General features: G+C 66.8%; 2 protein-coding genes across 4 annotated transcripts; one reads left to right on the top strand and one right to left on the bottom strand.

The window, feature by feature from the left end:
• Nucleotides 1-308: 308 nt before the first annotated feature.
• TRPM5 (transient receptor potential cation channel subfamily M member 5) lies at nucleotides 309-15,255 on the top strand. Its single transcript, XM_089914211.1, is given in 29 exon segments — nucleotides 309-734; nucleotides 1,066-1,181; nucleotides 1,768-1,908; nucleotides 1,911-1,927; nucleotides 2,677-2,731; nucleotides 2,734-2,859; nucleotides 4,053-4,134; nucleotides 4,216-4,704; nucleotides 4,824-4,891; nucleotides 5,832-5,950; nucleotides 6,214-6,310; nucleotides 6,313-6,524; nucleotides 6,599-6,763; nucleotides 6,816-6,933; nucleotides 7,281-7,304; nucleotides 7,307-7,356; nucleotides 7,359-7,406; nucleotides 7,807-8,025; nucleotides 8,027-8,243; nucleotides 8,342-8,604; nucleotides 8,751-8,869; nucleotides 9,058-9,190; nucleotides 9,252-9,426; nucleotides 12,521-12,659; nucleotides 13,098-13,279; nucleotides 13,454-13,586; nucleotides 14,314-14,386; nucleotides 14,730-14,800; nucleotides 15,150-15,255. Coding segments are annotated over 29 exon segments (4,143 nt in total). The 5' UTR covers nucleotides 309-348.
• A 1,319-nt stretch (nucleotides 15,256-16,574) lies between these two features.
• On the bottom strand, nucleotides 16,575-19,717 carry TSSC4 (tumor suppressing subtransferable candidate 4). Of its 3 annotated transcripts, XM_022591070.2 has the most exons (4): nucleotides 19,550-19,717; nucleotides 18,814-18,975; nucleotides 17,976-18,089; nucleotides 16,575-17,819 (listed from the first exon to the last, which is right to left on the bottom strand). In XM_022591070.2, the coding sequence occupies exon 4, from the start codon at nucleotides 17,795-17,797 to the stop codon at nucleotides 16,820-16,822; it is 978 nt and encodes a 325-aa protein (XP_022446778.2). In that variant the 5' UTR covers nucleotides 17,798-17,819; nucleotides 17,976-18,089; nucleotides 18,814-18,975; nucleotides 19,550-19,717; the 3' UTR covers nucleotides 16,575-16,819. The 3 variants fall into 3 exon arrangements, with proteins under 3 accessions (XP_022446778.2, XP_030619071.2, XP_089770434.1); XM_030763211.2 differs by lacking the exon at nucleotides 18,814-18,975; XM_089914308.1 differs by lacking the exon at nucleotides 19,550-19,717 and having other exon boundaries at nucleotides 18,814-19,543.
• Nucleotides 19,718-19,800: the final 83 nt, after the last annotated feature.

Below are 19,800 nucleotides of genomic sequence, written 5' to 3'. Positions count from 1 at the left end.
CCTGAGCCTCCTGGGCCCACCTGGCTCCCGCCCAGACCCCCAGGTCCCCCTGCACCTGAGCTGTGTACACAGGCCTCACCTGCTTGCCTTCCACCTGCTTTCTGCCTAGGCACCAGGCAAACCCAGAGTCCCATCCATGTCCCGGGCTGACAGAGGTGTGGGGCGGGTGGGCTGCGAGACTTCCACTGAGCCTTTTGGGGTTTCCAGGTACCCCCCTGCCAAAGCCTCTGCAGAAGTGGCGAGGGGCGTGGCCGGCCGGCTACTCCCAGGGAGGGGCAAGTGGGAGCATACTGGGGGGTAGGCGTTGGGCCAGGAGGCGGGGCTGGGGAAGGGGGAGATGGAGCCCACATGGTGGGGCTTCAGGAGGGCCGGCCGGTGGGAAGGGCACCAGGGCAGACACCCTCTTGGTGGCCCCCCATTTCCGCCAGAGCAGCGTCTGGGGAGAGGGGCTCCCCTGGCGAAGGCGGCCCCGGCCTCTGGCAGGAAGCGGGGAGCACTTGCCTCTCACGACCTCAGGAGTGGGCTCTGTCCCTGCAGACAGGGCCCATGCAGGGTGCCGGGGGCTCCCATCCTGGCAGCCACGGGGGTGCTGGCGAGCAACAGGGGCCGGGCCTGTGCCAGGGTGAGATCGAATTCGGAGGGTCTGGGAAGAAGCAAGGCCAGGTGAGAGGCTGCCCGCACCCCACGTCCTCCCCGCAACACTGAGCCCCGGTGCCCGCTCTCCCACAGTGGGGGTGGCGGGTGCCCGGGGGCTGTTCAGAGCCCCAGGCGGAGACAGCTGTGGAGCTGGCAGCGCCCTCCGGCTCCTGCCTCCTATCCCCAGGCACAGCATGTCCAGAACCCTCCTATCTCCGGCCTCAGCCTCTCCCGAGGGGATGGGGACGCCCAGGTCACACAGCAGGTCAAGACGGGGCCTGCGGGAGCCCCCTGGCCTCTGGCTGCGACCCTGCCCCCCCCAACCCGTGGAGCCCAGCCCTCCCCTGTGCCCAGGGCCCCCTTACCCAGCAGCCCCATACTCAGCACCTCCATACTCAGTACCCCCGTGCCCAGCACCCCCATACTCAGTACCCCCATGGCCAACACACTCATGTCGCTGGTGGGCGAGGAGCGGCCCTTTGCCCTGAAGCCGTGGCTGAGGGACGTCCTGCGAAAGGGGCTGGTGAAGGCGGCTCAGAGCACACGTGAGGTCCCGGGCCAGGGCCTTGGCCCTGCAGCCCGCTAACCCCACGGTCACCCTTCCCCGACAGTGCCACGGTGGCAGTGGGAGCAGCCCCGGGGACGCAGCAGAGGAGCCTCTTCCCCAGGAGGGTCCGGCCACCCTGTGGGGCCCACAGGCCTCAGCGAGACGACCGGAGGCAGCGCCAGCTTCCACAGCCCGCTGCCCGTGGGCGGGCCCCCTTCGCCCCCTCTGCTTCCCTCGGGGGAGGAATCTGGCCAGTCGCTGGGGTCAGAATCAAACTTCTGGGCTTTATTTTCAGGCCGGCTGGGCCTTCAGAAAACCCAGTCAAGGATGTGGTGTCTCTGGTCTCCTTCACCCCAGAAATGATTGATTGTAGAAAAGACAAAAAGCCCGGTCTGTGCACCCACTGGGCTGAGGGCTTTGTAATCTGGAAAGACCTTCCTGGGTTCTGGCCCAGCACAGGCCACGGGACAGAGTCGTGGCCTGTTCTGTCCAAATGGCGTCTGGGGGGGCCAGCTCCCAGCAGATGCCCCAAAGGCAGGAGGGGGCCCTGGGGCCACTGGGCACAGTGACTCCCGGGTCTGCAGGTGCCTGGATCCTGACCAGTGCACTCCGTGTGGGCCTTGTCCGGTACGTCGGACAGGCTGTGTGTGACCACTCACTGGCCAGCACGTCCACCAGGGCCCACGTGGTGGCCATCGGCATTGCCTCACTGGGCCGCGTGCTGCACTGTCACTTCTGGACGACGCCTAGGTGAGTGTTGGGCTCGGGGCACTGTGGCCTTGGTACATGGTGGGCCTGGGAGGCCCCCGAATATCGGCCACCCCCCAGGGCAGGAGGGCATGCCTTATGGAGACCACCAAGGCAGCCTTGCAGCTGACCACAGCCCTCCACCTGTGACTGAGTCTCTCCACAGTGGACAGGCCAGCAGTGGACAGACCAGCCCCTGACCTCGGGGGCTCACGGGCCTGGGCGTGGTGGGGGGAGCGAGGCTGCTCTGAACGACTGAGGCAGTGAAATGACTCAGAGCCAGGGGAGGGGAGGGCAGAAGGGGGGAAGGCAGGAAGCGGGAGGGGGATGAAGGGGAGGGGCCAGAGGGGGAGCTGGGAGCCGCGTGCCCAGCATGTGGCCAGCAGGTGGCAGCATCGCCCAGGGAACGGCATGGGGAGGGGCTGGCATGGGGACCTGGGCTCCAAGGATCCCACCCAAATCGGTGCCCAAATGCCTGGCTTGGCCACCGCCCCGCAAGTTTGGGTGACACTGGGCAAGTGGCCTCTGCTCCCACCCTGGGGGAGGGGTCTGAGGCAGGTCCAAAGGAGGCCCAGGGAGCCCTGTGAGAGAAACTCCCCCCAGCACTGGGCTCTGTCTAGAGGGTCCCCTCCCTGTGCCCGCTTCTGGGCCCCCCGAAACAGCAGCCAGCCCTCCCTCCATCTGGAGGGCGGGGGCCCTGGACAGAAGCCTTGCCCAGGCCTCATTGATGTGCATGGGGGACCCAGGAGGACAGCCCTGTCCACTACCCCATGGACGATGGTGGCAACCAGGGCCCCCTCTGCCCCTGGAAAACAACCACTCCCACTTCATCCTGGTGGACCCGGGCACCCCTGGGAAGGTCAGTGAGCCCACAGAGCTGCAGCTGAGGCTGGAGAAGCACATCTCGGAGCAAAGGACCGGCTACGGGGATGAGGCCTGCCTGGGTGCCCAGGGAGGCTGCCAGGGAACACGGGATGGGGGTGGTCACAGCGTGTGGACGGGGCTGGAAGGACCACCAGGACGGGCAGGGAAGGGCATTCCCGGCTGAAGGCACAAAGCACACCAGAGTGGTGAGACTCAGGCCGCAGGGAAGACCTGGGAGGGGGGGCTGCCAGCCACGGCGGCAGGGGACACAGCTGTGGGGAGTGGCTGTAGGTCGATTTCCAGTGGGGGTCCCCTGGCTAGAGGCTCTGGTTGTGGGTGGGCTCCGAGCTTTGGAAAGAAAAAGAGATTTCCAAGTTTCAAGAAGCCTATTTCCCTCCACTGGCCCGACGTAAGGTGCCACCAGGGGGCAGTGTTGTCCGAGGCCTGGGCACCGCTGCGGCCAGTGGCGGGTTCGAAAGCTGGATTTGCTAACGCTAGTGCACGACTAATATTTATAAACAAGATACGTATAATTGCCTACAATATGTATAAGCAACGTGAAGCGTCTGTCAGCTGAGCACCCTTTAATGAAAACACAACTGAAGCTGTGTTTAAACCATCACCATGTGGGTGCAGCGCTGAGCTCTGTGCTCCTGACGCCTGGCAGCCCACGCAACCCAAGCATCCCCCACATTCATTCAGGAGGCGCCTTAGGAGTTAGAGGGGCCCCTGCTGGGGGTGTGGGGGGGGACGATCCCGCCTGCCTGGAGTCCTCCCAGCAGTTTGCCGGGCTCCTCCCACCCAGCCTACCCAGCAGGTCCAGGCTTCTCTGAGGTTTCAGCTTCAGAAGTCTCATTTCTGGTTTGTTTGGGGAAAAATCTGACCAGCGCCCCTCCTTCACCTCTTCGACGTGCTCCGTGGGCCTCGGCTGACCTGGTGGTCGATAGAGCTTTCTGCCCTGATGCAGGGAGATGCCAGGCCCTCGGAATGTGGCTGGTGCAGCCAGGGACTGAATATTCAACTTGAGGTTTAAATAGCCACGAAGCCGCCACATCGCATAGTGAGGTGCGGAGCTGGCATCCTTTCCCCGGGTGACAGGGCAGCCTGGAGCCCGCACTTCTCTAGAAAAAGCCTCTTGGCTGGAGTTTGCCCAGAAAATGTGGCAAGTTGATGGTCTGAGGCCGTGGTGGTCACCCCATGGGGAGGGTCCCAGGCCCTCTGCTCGCCCGGGCACCTGGGTGGCCCCCGTGCTGCGCCTGCTCCAGCAGCATCGAGATCCCCGTCCTCTGTCTGCTGGTCAACGGTCACCCCAGCACCCTGGAGGTAGGCAGGGGCGGCAGGTGGGGGCCAGGGCCCCCCGCCAGGGCAGGGATGGACCTGGAGTTGACTCAGCCTGCTGGCCCTCCCTGCCCACCTCACAGAATTTCCAGGGCCGTGGAGCACGCTGGCCCGTGGCTGATCCTGGCGGGCTCGGGGGGCATCGCCGACATGCTTGCTGCCCTGATGAACCAGCCCCACCTCCTGGTGCCCCAGGTGGCCGAGAAGCAGTTTAGAGAGAAGTTTCCCAGTGAGAACTTCTCCTGGGAGGACATCGTGCACTGGACAGAACTGGTATGCACCGGCCAAGACCGCAGTCAGGAGGGCCAAGCGCTGGTCCCTACCCCAGACCCCACCCCCTGCAGTGTCCATGCCCGGCCCCTCTGGCTGCAAAGCTACCCCACCTTCCCGTGCTCACCCCTGCTTCAGGCCCTCACGCCTGGGGGCGGAGCCTCAGTCTGTGGGTGGGGCTGCCCTGGGCCCAGCGGGCAGAGGGCTGGCATTCTCACGGGGGGATGTGGGGTCGTATACCACGTGCCCGGCCCGAGGCGCCAACTCGGGGCCTTTGTCCATCTTCAAGGCGCTGGTGAAAGGTGAGGCCTGGCCGCGCCCGCTGGGAGGCCTGCGGAGTGCACCGGGCAGAGGCAGATGGCTGACCAGCCTGGTAAGGGGCGGCTCCCGGCCCTGCCCCGTCCTGGGTCTCGGCCTCCAGGGGCAAGGCCGCCGCCTGGGGGCTGTCAGTGGCCGGGAGGGACCCCTGGCACGGCTGCACTCTGCTGTGTATGTGGGCGTGTGGGCGTGTGAGCGAGCGTGCTACTGTGTGGGCGTGTGTACCGGTCACTGCTCGCTTCGGCGGGGGCAGCACGTGTAACAAAACTGGAGGAATACAGAGCCTACCAAGGCCTCCGTGCAAGGCCGACGTGCAAATCCGTAGAAAGTCCTGCCTTTGGCAAGTTTTATGTTACTATATTTTATCACAATTTAAAAAACTAAAGTGTTCAATTAATTCAGGGAGCCGTAGCATTTTCATAAGGTTGTGCACCGTTACTACTGATTCCAGAACGTTTCCACCACCCAGAAGAGCCCTGCTAGTCACCCCGATTTCCCCCAGCCCCCCGCAACCCCGAATCTGCCATGTCTAAGGATTTGCCTACTTGTGGCATTTCCATGGGATCACACGCTGTGTGGCCACTGGCGTCTTTCCTTCGCTGAGCACGACGTTTTGGGGGTTGTCCACGTTGTAGCCTGTGTCGGGCTTCACTCCTTTTTCGGGTGGAGTAATATTCCACATTTTGTTTCTCTGTTCCTCTGTTGATGGACACTCGGGTTGTCTCCACTTTCTGGCTGTCACCTGATGTGCTTCTCCTTGGACATAAACACCTGTGGAGGGGCTGACCGCTGGTGGGGGACACAGGCCCAGGCAGGGAGGGGCTGTGCGGGTCAGGGGGCCGGGACACCCTCGAGGGAGGGGAGTCTCCTCCAGACAGGCCGCCGGCTCCCTGCTCTTCCGTTCACCCCTGGGGTCCCCTTGGGGTCCTGGCGCTCCCAGCATTGGCTCCTGGGGGTCTTGGGATGTCTTGTGAATCTAGAGGGTGTGGAGCGAACCAGAGCACCATTCCCGTGGCTGTGCATCTAGGAGAGTCACCTTGAGGGACCCTGTGCCCAGCGGCTCTGCCGGCGCCTAGGTTCACCCTCCCCCCCTCCCCTCCCCCGCCTGCAGCCCACAAGAGCCGCAGCCAGGAGGCGCAGGACTACCCGGATGAGCTGAAGCTGCCCGTGGCCTGGGACCGCGTGGACATCGCCAGGAGCGAGATCTTCAACAGGGACGTGCAGTGGAAGGTGCCGCCCGACTGTGGCCAGATCCGGGCGGGGACGCGTGGAGGGCTGGGGCAGGTGGTGTCCGGGTCCATCCTGGCCCAGCTGTGGCTGCGTGGGCCGGGGGCGACCGGGGCACCTCCCACTGCTGCCTCACTCGTCTGCCGCCCAAGGCAGGATGGGCTGAACTGCGGCGGGTGTGGGCCACCCGGCGCAGTGGGACAGGCGGGGGCCTTGCTGAGGGTCCCCACGCCCGCCCCACCGGCTCCCTCTCACTCTCTGCCCAGTCCCACGACCTGGAGGAGGCGATGACGGTCGCGCTGGTGAGCAGCAAGCCTGAGTTCGTGCGCCTCTTCGTGGACAGTGGCGCCGACGTGGCGGACTTCTGACGTACGGGCGGCTGCAGCAGCTCTACCGCTCGGTGCCCCCCAAGAGCCTGCTCTTCCTCCTGCTGCAGCGCAAGCATGAGGAAGGCCGGCTGACGTGGGCCGGGCTGGGCGCCCAGCAGGCCCGGGAGCCGCCCGCCTTCTCCCTGCACGAGGTGTCGCGGGTGTTCAGGGACTTCCTGCACGACGCCTGCCGTGGGTTCTACCAGGCGGTGAGCTGTGAGCGGGCGGCAGGAGGGGGGCGCCAGCGGGGCCGCGGCTGCGGGCTGACACCCCCATCCTCCAGGAGCAGGGCCCGGTCCGGCAGCCCACGGGCCAGAAGGGGCTGCTGGACCTGAACCAGAGGAGCGAGAACCCCTGGAGGGACCTGTTCCTGTGGGCAGCGCTGCAGAACCGCCACGAGATGGCTACCTACTTCTGGGCCACGGTGAGGACTCCGGGGAGGGGCCGGGTCCCTGGGGAGGGGCGGGGAGGCAGCCGCATCCTCCAACCTGGCCTCCCAGGAGGGCGTGGCAGTCGCTCTGGCCGCCTGCAAGATCCTCAAAGAGATGTCCCACCTGGAGACGGGGGCCGAGGTGGGCCGCACCCTGCGTGAGGCCAAGTACGAGCAGCTGGCCCTGGGTGAGCAGCCGAGGCAGTGGGGCTGCAGTGACCCCGTGCTCCTCGGGGCCACTGGGCTCCCCCTAAAATCCTAATGGGGGCAGACGGGTACACGGCTGACGAGGACGCAGCTCCAAGGCTCGGGCCAGCTGGGCCTTGCAGCCAGGCAGGCAGAGACACTCGGGGAGAGGGAGCCCCCCACGATCCCGACAGGCAGGCCGGGCCAGGATGGGCAGCCTCCGCGTGGCAGGCCTCTCCTGGGCTTCACCAGCCCCCTGGGAGGCAGGCACAGGGCAGAGGGCCGGCCGAAGGGGGAGGGCAGGCGGGCCGAGCCTGGGCATCGTGGCAGCGGCCGCGCCCTTGGGCAGACCTCTTCTCCGAGTGCTACCGTAACAGCTGGTGCACCGGAGCCGCTCATGCAGCAGGGCCATGTGTCTGCACCTGTGGCCACCGAGGCCGACACCGAGGCCTTCTCTGCCCACGACGGGGTGCAGGTGAGCCCCGGGGAGGGCTGTGGGGCGAGGGGCTGGGCAGACAGGAGGTGCCCCAGCCGACCCCCCTCACATGCCTCCCCCAGCCTGTGTCCTGGCCATGGGGGTGGGGGGCTCCCTCAGCTGGCCACTCCCCCCACGTCCAGCCCTTTCTCCACCTCCGGTCTCGGAAGAACCCCGCTTCCTCAGCTCAGCCCTCCTGGACCCCCGAGCCGGGCCTCCCCCATCGGAGGGTCTTCCTTCCCCAGCAGGATGGAGGCTCCAGGGAACTCTAGGAGCCAGGGCTGGGAGGGGTGATGCTCCCGCTGAACCTGGAAGGGCAGGCCTGCTGCGGGCACAGCAGGGCAGAGGTGTGGAGGCGGGGGCGGGCGGTGGGGGGGGGGCAACCGTGCCTTTATTTCAGGCCTTCCTGACCGAGATCTGGTGGGGGGACATGGCCTCGGGCACGCCCATCCTGCGGCTGCTGGGTGCCTTCCTCTGCCCGGCCCTCGTGTACACCAACCTCATCACCTTCAGGTCTGTCAGGACAGAGCGGCTGGGGGGCCTTGGGCTTCACTGGGGCTGGTGGCGGCATGTCCCCGGCGCCAGCCCCCGCTGCATCCAGCATCCGTGTGGGCCCCCATATGCACGCCCCCTACCCATGTCCCTTCGCAGTGTGTCCAGCACTTCCTCTGCTGGCTGGGTGCCTGAGACCAAGTGGAGGGCCTCTGGGTGCCCTTCCCACGTCCCTGAGGGCCCCCAGTGCTCCCAGTGAGGAGGGCCCTCTAAGGACGGGCCCAGAGGACCTGCAGGGGCTGGACAGTCTGGACACGGAGAAGAGGCTGCTCTGTGGCCCGGGCAGTCAGTGAGGGCCCTGCGGAGGCTGGGCCCCGGTGGGCAGCGGCAAGCTCGGGGCTCTGGCCACCCATCTCACCACTGGCTGTGGTCTCCTTCGTGGTGCCGGGCGGAGCAGCTGGCCAAGGTGCCAAGAACTCAGAGCGGCCGAGGCCCACGAGCCGCCTCCTTGTTCACGCGCTGGCGGAAGTTCTGGGGGGCGCCCGTGACCGTGGTCCTGGGGAACGTGGTAACGTACTTTGCATTCCTCTTCCTGTTCACCCACGTCCTGCTGGTGGACTCCAGGTCCCCTCCCCAGGGGCTGTCGGGGGCTGAGGTCACCCTCTACTTCTGGGTCTTCACACTGGTGCTGGAGGAGATCTGGCAGGTCAGTGGTGGGCCCAGACCACCGAGCCCCGTCCCAGCTCCAGATGGAGCCCCGATCCCTGACGGTCACAGCCTGGCCATGGCGGGGCTGTCCCCAGCTAGGTGGGGGCCCAGGTAGCCGTCACTGGGCCGTCTGCCCCCTGCCAGGGCTTCTTCACAGATGAGGACACGCACCTGGGGAAGAAGTGCACTCTCTACGTGGAGAACCACTGGAACAAGTGTGGCATGGTGGCCATCTTCCCGTTCGTCGTCGGTGTCACCTGCAGGTCTGTGGGTCCCAGAGGCCTGGCAGGGGCAGCCCTAGTGGGCTGGTGGGCCGGGCTGCTTCAGGATGGGTCTGCTCAGGCTCCGGAAACCCTGTGTTTGTATGTCCCGTGCTGTGTGTCCTGGGGGAAGCCCCTGCCCTCTATGGGCACCAGCAGCCGTCCAGCCTGCCTTCCCCCCGCCCTGCCAGGATGCTGCCCTCAGTGTTTGAGGCCGGCCGCACGATCCTTGCCATCGACTTCACGGTGTTCACGCTGCGGCTCCTCCACGTCTTTGCCCTCCACAAGCAGCTGGGCCCCAAGATCATCATCGTGGAGCGGATGGTGAGCCCCCGCCCCTGGGAGGGCGCATGCTTCTCTCCCCACTCGCCTACCCGCCGTGGAGATGAAGGGCGTCTTCTTCCTCCTCTTCCTCCTGAGCATGTGGCTTGTGGCCTACGGCGTGACCAGCCAGGCGCTGCTGCACCCCCATGACGGGCGCCTGGAGTGGACCTTCCGCCGTGTGCTCTACCGGCCATACCCACAGATCTTCGGGCAGATCCCACTGGACGAGATCGACGGTCAGCACGCAGCCTGGGGGTGGGCGTGGGGGGTCCTCTGTGCCCACTCTACGTGGGACCCCCACCCCAAGGTGCAGCTGAACCAAGTCCGGTTATGAACGTTCCTTTTGTAAGACCCTGGACACGTGGCCCTTGAGAGGGGTGTTTGAGGGTCACAGGAGACCCCGGCCTGGAGTGGCTGAGAGCGGGGGGTCCCCGAGGCTGGCCCCCCCAGGCCCTGCCCACCCACACAGGGCCATGTCTGGCAGGGGACAGCTCCGGGCTGATGTGTGTCAGCTGCGGAGGCCCCAAACTCGGGCCTCGGGCTGGAGATGGAGACAGGGCTGCAGGGAGAGACAGCAGGCTGGGTGGGGTGGTGGGAGGCTTGCCGGGAGGGGGCATGGGTAGGCACTACAGGTCACCTGGGGTCTGGGCCCTCCAGCTGCCCCGCACCCCCGGCATGTCCCCAGTGGGCATCAGGTCTCCTGTCAGCCCCCATCCACCCGGCCCTGCACCCAGCCCCGGGCCCACCTGCTGGAAAGGCCCTTAGCTAGGAAGCCGCTCCTGATGGCATCTGTGCTTCTGGGGACCCACCCAGCGTGTGTGCCTGATCTCCGGCCGGGTATGTGTGGCCTGTCTGAGGGGTGTCTCCAGGGCGGCCCCTGTACGGGGGGGTTGGGGGCGCTGGGGCTGGTGGAGGCTCTGAGAACTTCCCACAAGTCAGCACAGCGCGGGGGGCAGAGTGGCTCAGCCATGGGGGCTCAGGGAGACCTGGGCTGGCGGCGGGGATGCCTGTGCAGGCTCTGGGATGGCTGGGACTCAGTGAGGGGGAGGGGGGGGACCAGCCCCTCAAGCAAGGTGGGCCAGCAGCCAGGGCCCAGTGTGAGGGCCCAGGGCACCCGCCCTGCCGGGCGCTCCTGGCGCGAGGAGGGGGGCGGAGGGATCATTCGCTCAGGCTGGTGTCAGACTGAGGCCACCTGGGGCCCACTGGGCGATCACGGGCACATTGTCCCTGAGGCCTGACCGCGGCCACTGCAGCTAATGACGCAAAGTCAGCGCTCCACGACCTGGTAAATATTTGTCAATGGGATGAGGACGTGACCGAAGCAAACAGGCCTCCAGGATGGGGCGGCGGTGGGGCTGGGCCGTCATGGGAGTTGCCTCCTAATTAGGGTGTTCTGCAGGCTCATTTCCTCGGCTGTTTTCTTAGTCCCCCAGCCCCCGGCACTGGGTCCGGTGTTTGCTCATCCGTGGGCACCAGTTTCCAGGCCATTAGTTTAACGAGGCCCCGCCCGCCCTCCAGCCCTCCCCGCCCGCACCGCCCGCACCATACGGCCCTGCTGGCGGGTGCTACCATGACCCCCAGCACTGCCCCAGTCCCACGGGGCCCCTCGGAAGGAGGGGAGTGAGGTGGGCGCCCCCAGGGCCAGGCAGGGGTGGGGGGGGTCACTCCTGCCCCCACGGCCACACACTGGTTCAAGGGAGCTCTGTCATGGTTCAGGGTCCCCAGGAGCCTGGGGCCACCTGGGCAGGACGGAGGGAGTGTAGACTCCCGGGGGTCCAGCCTGAAGTGCCGCTGTGGCTGCCAGGCCGAGTTCCACAGTGGAAAGTCTGTGACCAGGGCCGGGCCTGGGCCGGCACGGAGGGTCCCGCAGGTCGCTGTCTCCCTCCCTGTCTCTCTTCACCCGCTCCCCCCCACCCCCGGCCCCTCCCTGTGAGCCCACGGTGGTGCAGCCAAGAGTAATTCCCTCACTTACGGCCGAGAGAGAAGGCAGCCCGCGGGGCTCCCCGGTGGCCGCCCTGCCCTCCCTGCCCCACATGCGCCCGCGGGAGCTGGGGGCTGAGCATCCAGGGCAGAGCTCCGTCTCTGGGCTGTAGGAGGTCAGAGACAAGGACAACTCATTTCCCAGCCTAGCCTGGTGGCGCCTTTGAGAGTTATGGGGGAGACGCAGGGGTCTCGTGACCACGGAGCCGCTTCCATCAGACAGGTTTACAGCTTCACAGACAGGCTTTCTAGGCCTGGCCCTGGCCCATCTCTCGGGGTGCCGGAGGGAGGGAGGGAGGAGGGTCACCCATTAGCGCCGGGCAGATCTGCGGGCAGGGAGGGAACTCACGTGGGGACGCACCAACCCCCATCACAGTAACTCACTCAGGAGGGACTCGCCCCCGTGAGGGAGACACGCGGACACGGAAACAGGCCCTGCCAGCCTGACACGCAAGCAGGGAGGCGGGGACACAGGCACACACAGAGCCAGAGGCCCCCAGTGCCCCCCGGACTCAGTCACAGCATGAAGACTGGGAGGTGCAGTCACAGAAACACAGGCCTACGTGCAGGCGTGTGTCCGCGTCCACGCACACGCACGCATGCACACGCACGCACGCGCACAGCCTGTGGAGGTCACCACCTGGAGCCACAAGCCCTCTTGATGGGCAGGCGCACTCCCCCCCCCTTCCTCCGCACCTTCCTCCCATCTCCTGGGATGGGGTGGGGGTCCAGGCTGGCCCTGCAGGGGTAGAGGCAGGCAGGGGAGGGGCTGCCCCACCCAGAAGGCACTTTTCAGGCTGGCTTGTCTCCATGCCCACAGTGATCCGTGTCAAGGGTGTTCTGCCTCCATAGGCTTTGGAAATGGTGCAGACCTGCCCTCCAGCTCAGAGTCCTGTGATAGGCAGTAGAGCCATAAAGGCCCTGAGAAGTCCTGCAGGAAAGACTCCACCTCCCCTTGCCGAGGCCAGCTTTCCCCACACTGGCTCTGAGCAGAGCCTTTGGCGGTGGTGGTGGTGCTTGGGGGTGACCCATGAAGCAACCAGCAGAAACCGGGGTCCTCCACACGGCCTCGGCGCTGCCTCCAAAGCCTGCGGTCTGGCTGTGAGCTCGGTCCAGCAGCAGTGGGGAAGTGGGGCTAGCACCGCTAGGCCAGCCACCCAGGACTGGAGTGTCCCACGACAGGAACTCAGCGCCGAAGCCCAGGTGATCCCCAGGAAACCACAAGAGTTGGCCACCTAACCAGGGCCCTCTGTCCCAGGGTGGCCTCGACTGCAGGACAGAGCTCTCGATACCCAAGGGCATTTGCAGCTCAGCCCCGCACCGGCTGCACTGAGCCCACTCCCCTTTCAGAAGCCTGCGTGAACTGCTCCGTGCACCCCCCGCTGCTGGAGGACTCGCCCTCCTGCCCCAACCTCGACGCCAGCTGGCTGGTCACCTTCCTGCTGGTCACCAACGTGCTGCTAATGAACTCGCTCATCGCCATGCTCAGGTGCCTGCCCTGCCTCCTTGCTCCGTCCACGTCGAGGGGCCCTTAGTTCCAGCATCTCTGGCCCAGACCTGCCTGGCCCTCCTTACCTCAAGCTGCATTCACCTCTCTGCCCCCAAGAGGGGCCTGTAAATGGGGTGTCACCCAAAACTGTGGCTCCCCTTCGGGTTGGGCTTGGAGGTCAGGGCACCTAGGAGGTGGTGCAGGGCAGGGCAGGTGCGTGCGTGTGGGTGGAGTGGCGATGCTTTCCCAGGCCGCCGCCCCCCAGGGAGTAGGGCCCGGGTCTGCGAAGGCTGCAGCAGACGGGGCAGTGGAAGACCCCAGAGGAGTGGAGAGAAGTCACAGGAGGAGGGGACGGCGAGGCGGGGGGAGCCCTTGGGACTCCGGGAACAGCGCAGGGAGCCGGGCCATGTGCCCACCGCCGCCCACACGCGTCCGCAGCTACACGTTCCAGGTGGTGCAGGGCAACGCAGACACTTTCTGGAAGTTCCAGCGCTACCACCTCATCCTGGAGTACCACGAGCGCCCCGCCCTGGACCCGCCCTTCATCCTCCTCAGCCACCTGAACCTGGTGCTCAAGAGGTTCTTCCGGAAGGAGGCCCAGCAGAACGGGGCGCGCCTGGGTGAGGCTTGGGCTGGACTCAGCTGCCCGGACCGAGAGGGGGGCGGGGGGGGGCCCTGGGCCTGGGGAGGGGCAGCGCGCCCTGGCCCCATCTGCAGTGACCCTGCAGGCTGGCGCACCACAGGGAGGGCTCCTCCTGCCTGGCTCTGCCCCTGAGGCTGCCTGGCCTTCCCAGAGAGGGACCTGCCGGAGCCCCTGGACCAGAAGATGGTCACCTGAGAGGCGGTGCAGAAGAAGAACTTCCTGAGCGAGCTGGAGAGGCGGAGGAAGGACAGCGGGGAGGAGCTGCCGCGGAAGACGGCCCACAGGTGCGGGACCCGGGCCCCGGCCCCCCCCACCCACCTGGGTGGGCGTGGCAGGCGGCCTGGGGTGCTGAGCCCACGGGGCGGCTTACAGGGGCAAGGGCCCAGCCTGGAGCGCTGGCCGCCTCCCCTGCAGGGTGCTGGTAAGTAGAGGCGCCGGCGGAGCTGGCGAGGGGCTGGATCTCACGCCACGGGACTGGGGGCTGTGAGGTCTTTACCAGGATCACTGCTGGGCGTCAGGCTGCCTTACAGCTGGCGTGGGCTCTCACGTCACAGGGTCTGAGCTGGGGAAACGGGCTGAGAGGGGCAGGGATGTGGCCCGGTCCAGCACACGGCCTCCCTCCCGACCCTGGACAGAGCTCTGCTGGTGCCTTGCCTGCCCTGCATTTGGGGGATGGGGCCAATACTGAGGGTCCCCAGCCCTCCCTCAGACCCACGTGCCTGGTCCTGCCTGCGGGTGAGGGGTGGGGACAGCCCCGCCCACCACTGCTGGACAGAACCCCGCCCCCGCCCCGTGCCTGCAGGGAGGGTGCAGCAGAGGTCTGCACCCAGGCCCGAAGGGCCAGAGCACCCTGAACTCAGGCGCCCACAGAGGCTCAGTGACCCCCAAACCCACCCAAAGGGCCTGGGCCACAGGATGGGGGAGGACAGGAAGGTTTCCCAATCTGGGAGCCCTCCCCGCCCCGCCCCACCCCGCGCTCAGCGGCCTGCTGCCTGCCTGCTCCTATCCCAGGGTGGACTTCGTAGCCAAGTACTTCGGGGGCCTGAGAGAGCAGGAGAAGCGGGTCGAGCGTCTGGAGTCTCAGGTTAGGCAGGCACACCAGGGCGCCCTTCTCTCCCGGGGCAGGGGCCTGGCCGCAGGGCTCAGCAGTCAGGGCAGGGGCAGGGCAGGGAGGGCCTGGGGCTTCGTACTTGTACCCACCCTTCCCTGAGGGGGAGACCCTGCAACTCTCCCCAGGGGGGTCCTGCATTTAAGACCCCTCACCGTCTACTCCCCACATCACGGTGCCGGAGGGCCTGCTCCCCCACCCCCCGCCTCCTCCGAGAGGCAGCCACCAGAGGAGGGTCACAGAGCAGTGCGGGCGCCGGTGGGCAGGGGAGGCGGGCACGGCGTGGCCCGGGAGCTCCCAGCACACCTCCCTTCTGCAGGTCGACTACTGCACGGCGCTCCTCTCCTCCGTGGCCGACATGCTGGCCCGCAGGAACAGCTACTGGAGTAGGTGTGGCTGTCCCCACACGTCCTGGGTGGGCTTGGGGCAGGGTGGGCGGGAGCAACCCACCGCCAGCCCGCTGACCTGGGCCTCCGCTTCCCACCTGTCCTGGGAGGGGCCCGGCCTACGTCTCTGATGGCCTTTGGCTGACCACAGTCTTCAGGGTGGGTAGGGGCCCTCTGATGAAGCCCACCGACCCAGCCAGGGTGTGAGGGCGTGGCCACCCAGACTCCCGAGCCTCTGCCTGGCCCCATTGGGCTGCTGCCCACACCCCCCGCCGGCCAGGGCCACCTCTCCCTTCCCCGGCTGCCCCACTGGGCGCCCAGCAGCTGAGGAGGGGCCTCCCTTCCCCCACCAGACTCCCGAACTTCAGTGGTGGGAACCCACAGGCCTCTGCTGACCACGGAGGGGGCCTGGGCAGCAGGGAACACCCAGAGGCCGGCCGGCTGCCCTCGAACATCTGAGCCACTTGGACCATCTGCACGCAGGGCCCGCCTCTCCCAGAGCCCCAGGCCCCATGGGCGCGCCGGCCTGCCCCCACCTCCAGTGGAGCCCGCCAGCAGGATGTGGCTCGGGGCTTTGCCAAAAGGAACGACTCGCTGCCCTGGCCGGCACCTTCCCTGGATGTCCTGGGCCTGGGGTGCAGCGGTGTGTCGTGGGCCCCCCCTGACAGGCAGAGCCCTCAGGACCCCGACCAGAACCAACCAGCCAGGCCCAGGAGAGCAGACACTTGTTGAGCGCCCTGTGCGGGGCACCTCCCGTTAGGTGGGCAGCTAGCTGCCTTGGAGTCCATGCCCAACCTGTGTCACCCACCAAGAGACTGGTCTTTTTCTGAAACGCTTGCACTTGGAATTTCTGTCCTTTAAGACCCAAGACTGTGTCTGTTGGCTGCCACCGCACGTCCCCGACAGCTCGCACAGTGAGTGCCGGGCTGTCGAGCCTGGGCAGCGGCTGCGGGTCACCTCCCCAAGAGGACCCGCCCCCAAAGCTGCTTTATCTTAAATGGAGCCTGGAAAGTACACCCACACCTTGGGCTGCAGCCCCACATGAGAGTGGACCTGGGGGGCGTCTGGGAGGTGTCAGGCGGTCAGTAAAGCACTGCGCGGGGAGAGGGACTTCCTGCCCTGCAGGGGTGGGGTCTGGGCCCCTGAGCTTGCCCCAGCTGCGTGGCCAGCCAGGCCAGTCTCTCCTTCCCTTAGGGACCTGGAGCCCTGGGGTAGGGGCAGCAGGGGCAGGGCCAGGCCCGGGGCTCAGCAGCACGATGGGCTGGCCAACCCCAAGTGCGGTCACAGGAAAGCCACGCCCACTCCCGGCTACTTCCCCAGCACCCTCTGGGGACCCTCCTCATCGCCCTGCACAGCAGCTCAGCAGTCCTGGAGACACTGTCCCAGGACACCGGTCGTCGTCACACAGCCTGAGTAGGACAGAGTCAAGGGTGAGCTTGGCCAGGGCTGGAGACGGCGCCCGCTCAGCTGGCCGCTTCCTGGGGTCTACAGGCATATGCTGGAGGCAGGGGCTGCACACCAACGGCTGTGAGCCCGCCTCCGGACGGGTCTGGGGTCTCCACCTCTTGCTCTGGACTGAGGAGGGGGTCACCTCAGCTAGGCTGGGAAGACGTGCCACTGAGGAACACAGGCTTGATTTAGAAACCTTCAGAGCCCCCTGACGCTAAGCTGGGAGGCTCCAATGTGGGAACAGGGTGATGGGGTGTCTGGAGAGAAGAGAGGGCCCTGGCCACAGTCCCGGGCGGAGGGGGGCTGACAAAGAGACACGGAGACTGAGGAACACCCAGAGCCTTTACTGTCCCCCTGGGCACGGGGTGAGTCAGGGTTTCCGCCAACCCCTGGCCCACACCCTCAGCAAGGTCTCTGCCCTGGCCGCTGGTGCCACCGACAGGCAGCCCGCTGGCTCCCTTCCCTGGGGGTTGGGCCCCGGGCCTGCTCTGCCCCTGAAGCCACCCCGGGGGGACAGTGGTGGCCGTCCCTCCAGCTCAGCCAGGGCAGGCAGGCGGCCAGGCGGTCTCCCCGCTCAGACCTCCGCGCCTGGGGCCTCGGGGCTGCTGCCCTTGCTCCGGAAGTGGTCCCTGCTCCGCTTCCTGCTGCTGTGGAAGCCCACCGCCTCCCCTGGCAGGGCGCTGGCCCCAGACCCCGCGAGGGCCTCCCCCTCGGGTGCACCCACCTCCTGCAGGTGCCCCCGGGGTCTGCTCCACTCCTCGGCCTCCGGGCTCCCGGGCCTGGCCAGGTGGGCCAGCTCCACGGGGCCCTCACCCCCCGCCGCCCCCGGGATCCCGCGGGAGCTCCCACCCGGCTCCCCTGCCTTCCTCGGGACCCTCCTCTTCTCAAGCCGGGCCTCGCCGGTTCGGACCGGTTTGGAGAAGATGAGCCGGCCCTCCCCACAGCTAGAGGGGTCCTGGTTGAAGGAGGGCACGTAGCCGCTGGGGGTGGCCAGGCTCTGGGGGCCCAGGAAGGCCAGGGCGGCGGCCCGGTTGCTCTGTTTGCTGGCCTCAGCCACACCCTCCAGGCTGTACTTGGTCCAGCGCTCGGGGTGGGCCACGTAGTCAGGAACGGGGGGCACCCTCAGGGGAGCGGGATTCTGAGTGGCCCTGCTTGGGCCCCCGGCTGGAGGCCGGCTGGAGAGTGTCAGCGGCTGCCGGAAGCCCCCACTGTCGCCAGGGCCGGCTGGGGCCGCAGAGGGCGGAGCCCGCCTGGCTGCCCGCTCCAGGCCGCCGAAGATGTCGTGGCTGCGCTGGGAGAAGGTGGGGCTCGTGCCTCTCAGGTGGAAGGGCTGCACCGCCGCTGTGGCGAAGCTCCTGGGGGGCGAGGGGGGCTCATCGGGGCCCGAATCCCCTGGGGCCTCCCCGGGCAGCCCCCCTGGAGACAGAGCTTCCACTTCAGCATCATCGAGCAGGCTGAGGTTGGAGTCCGAGTCGCTGAGGCAGACGGGGTCGGGAGACAGAGCGGCACCCCCGGAGCCAACGGAGTGCTGGCCGTCCCCTGCCTCAGCCATGCGTCCCCCAGCCACGCCACACCTGCACCAAAGCAGCCCAGGGAGTCGGTCACTGGAGACAACACAAGCTCAGAACAAGTCCCTCCTGCGGACCCACCACCCCGGGGAAGGGTCAGCAGCAAGAGCTGTGTCCAAGGAGGAACGGCCAGGTCCCCCGCCCCGAAAGCCCTCCTCTTACCTCCCTGGCTGCTGGGCGCCTGTGCTGGACGGCTGGTGGGCCGAGCGCTGGAGAAGATTCTTGGTCGCAACGGCCCCCGCCAGGCACGGCTCTGCTCAGTGGCTCAGTGGCTGGCTGAGGGCAGGGAGGGAGAGGCAGCCCTCAGACCAGACAGCAGACATGCTGGAGTGGAGCCACCACCCCGGGAGTGGGCCTGGGTTTACAGAGCCCCTGACACAGCCAAGCCCAGGAGCTGGTCCTTCTGACGTGTCACCTCATTCAATCCTTTCCAGCCAGTCTGACTAAAGCCACTAGGAGGCCTGCTGCAGGGGGGGGCGGGGGCGGGGGTTCTGGTAGTAAGCAGCCAGCCAGGGCTTGAACCCAGGGCCGAGAGCGACCTCTGCTCTGCACTCCCTCTCTCAGCCAAGCACGCTGCGTGGTAGGCAGTGGGTACTCCACAAAGGCCGGGAGGCCTGCCTCCTCCGTGGGGAGGAGGTGTGCGAGGTGTGCTCCTGACCGCTGTGAGATGCCCTGGAGCTCCAGAGGAGTCTGCAGACACATCCTTGGCATCTGCGGGTCAAGCGCTCAGGAAGCCGGAGCGGCCTTGCTCCACAGAGGCCAGCCCCACAGCTCCTGGGGCATTTGTCCTATGCTCCTCCGCACACCCCTCACTTTCCCAGCTGAGCAGAGAAGTGCTGCTAACACCTGGTTAGTGTTCCACTGTCACCAGGCACCCTGAAGCTTGTTTCCAGGCTCAGAGGACAGCCCAGTCTCACCCTCCGCACAGCCATCCGTCCACCAACTCCCTCTTCCCACCAAGCCTCCCTGGCCCAGGGTGACCCCTTGCTCGTGCACCCACCGAGGACCAGGCCAGGCAGACCAGGAGTGTCTCTGAGTGCCCGGCAGCAGGTCAGACACAGGCAAGATCTCCATTCCTCTGGGCCTCGCGTGACTCCCAAAATGAAGGCACAACTCCAGGAAAGGGGACACGAAGTAAACGCCAATGGTGTCTGTTTTAGAGCTGGCAGGACCGGAGCGGGGAAGGATTTGCCCGTCATACAGTACGTTGCAGGCAAAGCTGGAGTTCAAACCGGACTCCGGCTTCCTACATTTGCAACCCCGTCCCCTGGAATCGCGGGAACGCCCGTGGTGAGTGGGACACGCCGTGGGGAGACGGGGATCGCGCCCCAAGACAGGGAATGCGGGGTCTGCATCTCTGAGTTCTCCGAGAACTTCCCGAGCTCAGCGCAGGGCAGAAATGAATACAGGCTGAGGGCCTGGGGGGCTCGGAAGCGGGGTTTTCTCAGGGCCGGAATCCGGGCAGGCCAGGTCCCAGAGAACACTGGCTTCTTTGCTGGTTGTCTCGCTCCCCTGGGAGGCGGACCCTTGACTTTCTCCACTCCACGCGCCCAGGGCCTCGGCCCGTGCCCAACAGGTTCTCCGTGTCGGGAGCTTAAGTTCTGGGGCCAACTCGGGTGGATGGGCCAAGGGTCCGGGCCTCACGAGGGCCTCCCTGCTCGGCGCAGCAGACTGCGGACAGCAGCCTCCCGAAGCCCGACCGCCCAGCAGCGCCGTCTTCCCCACCACAAACCTACCGGCTCACCGCGGCCTGGCTGCCTCCATCTTGCGCCGCGCTCGGCCCTCTGGGAAACTGAGTCCTCTGCCGGCTGAGGGCCGCGGCTTCCGCGCCTGAAGAACTACATTTCCCACAAGTCACTGGGCCGCTACTCCCGAGGCCTGTCGGGAGTGTGGTCTCTGCGCATTCGCTGTCTTCCCTCCCGGAAACGGCGCTCTCTCGCGAAGAGGCCGGAATTGACTAAGGCCAGGAGGGAGGCTGGGGGGGCCG

Source organism: Delphinapterus leucas, chromosome 7 (assembly GCF_059928025.1).
Source record: "Delphinapterus leucas isolate spDelLeu-1000000601 "Yukka" chromosome 7, BTC_Dleu_Yukka2, whole genome shotgun sequence".
Taxonomy (NCBI): domain Eukaryota; kingdom Metazoa; phylum Chordata; class Mammalia; order Artiodactyla; family Monodontidae; genus Delphinapterus; species Delphinapterus leucas.
Note: the sequence above shows the minus strand (reverse complement) of the source record. Positions and strands in the feature narration are given on the sequence as shown.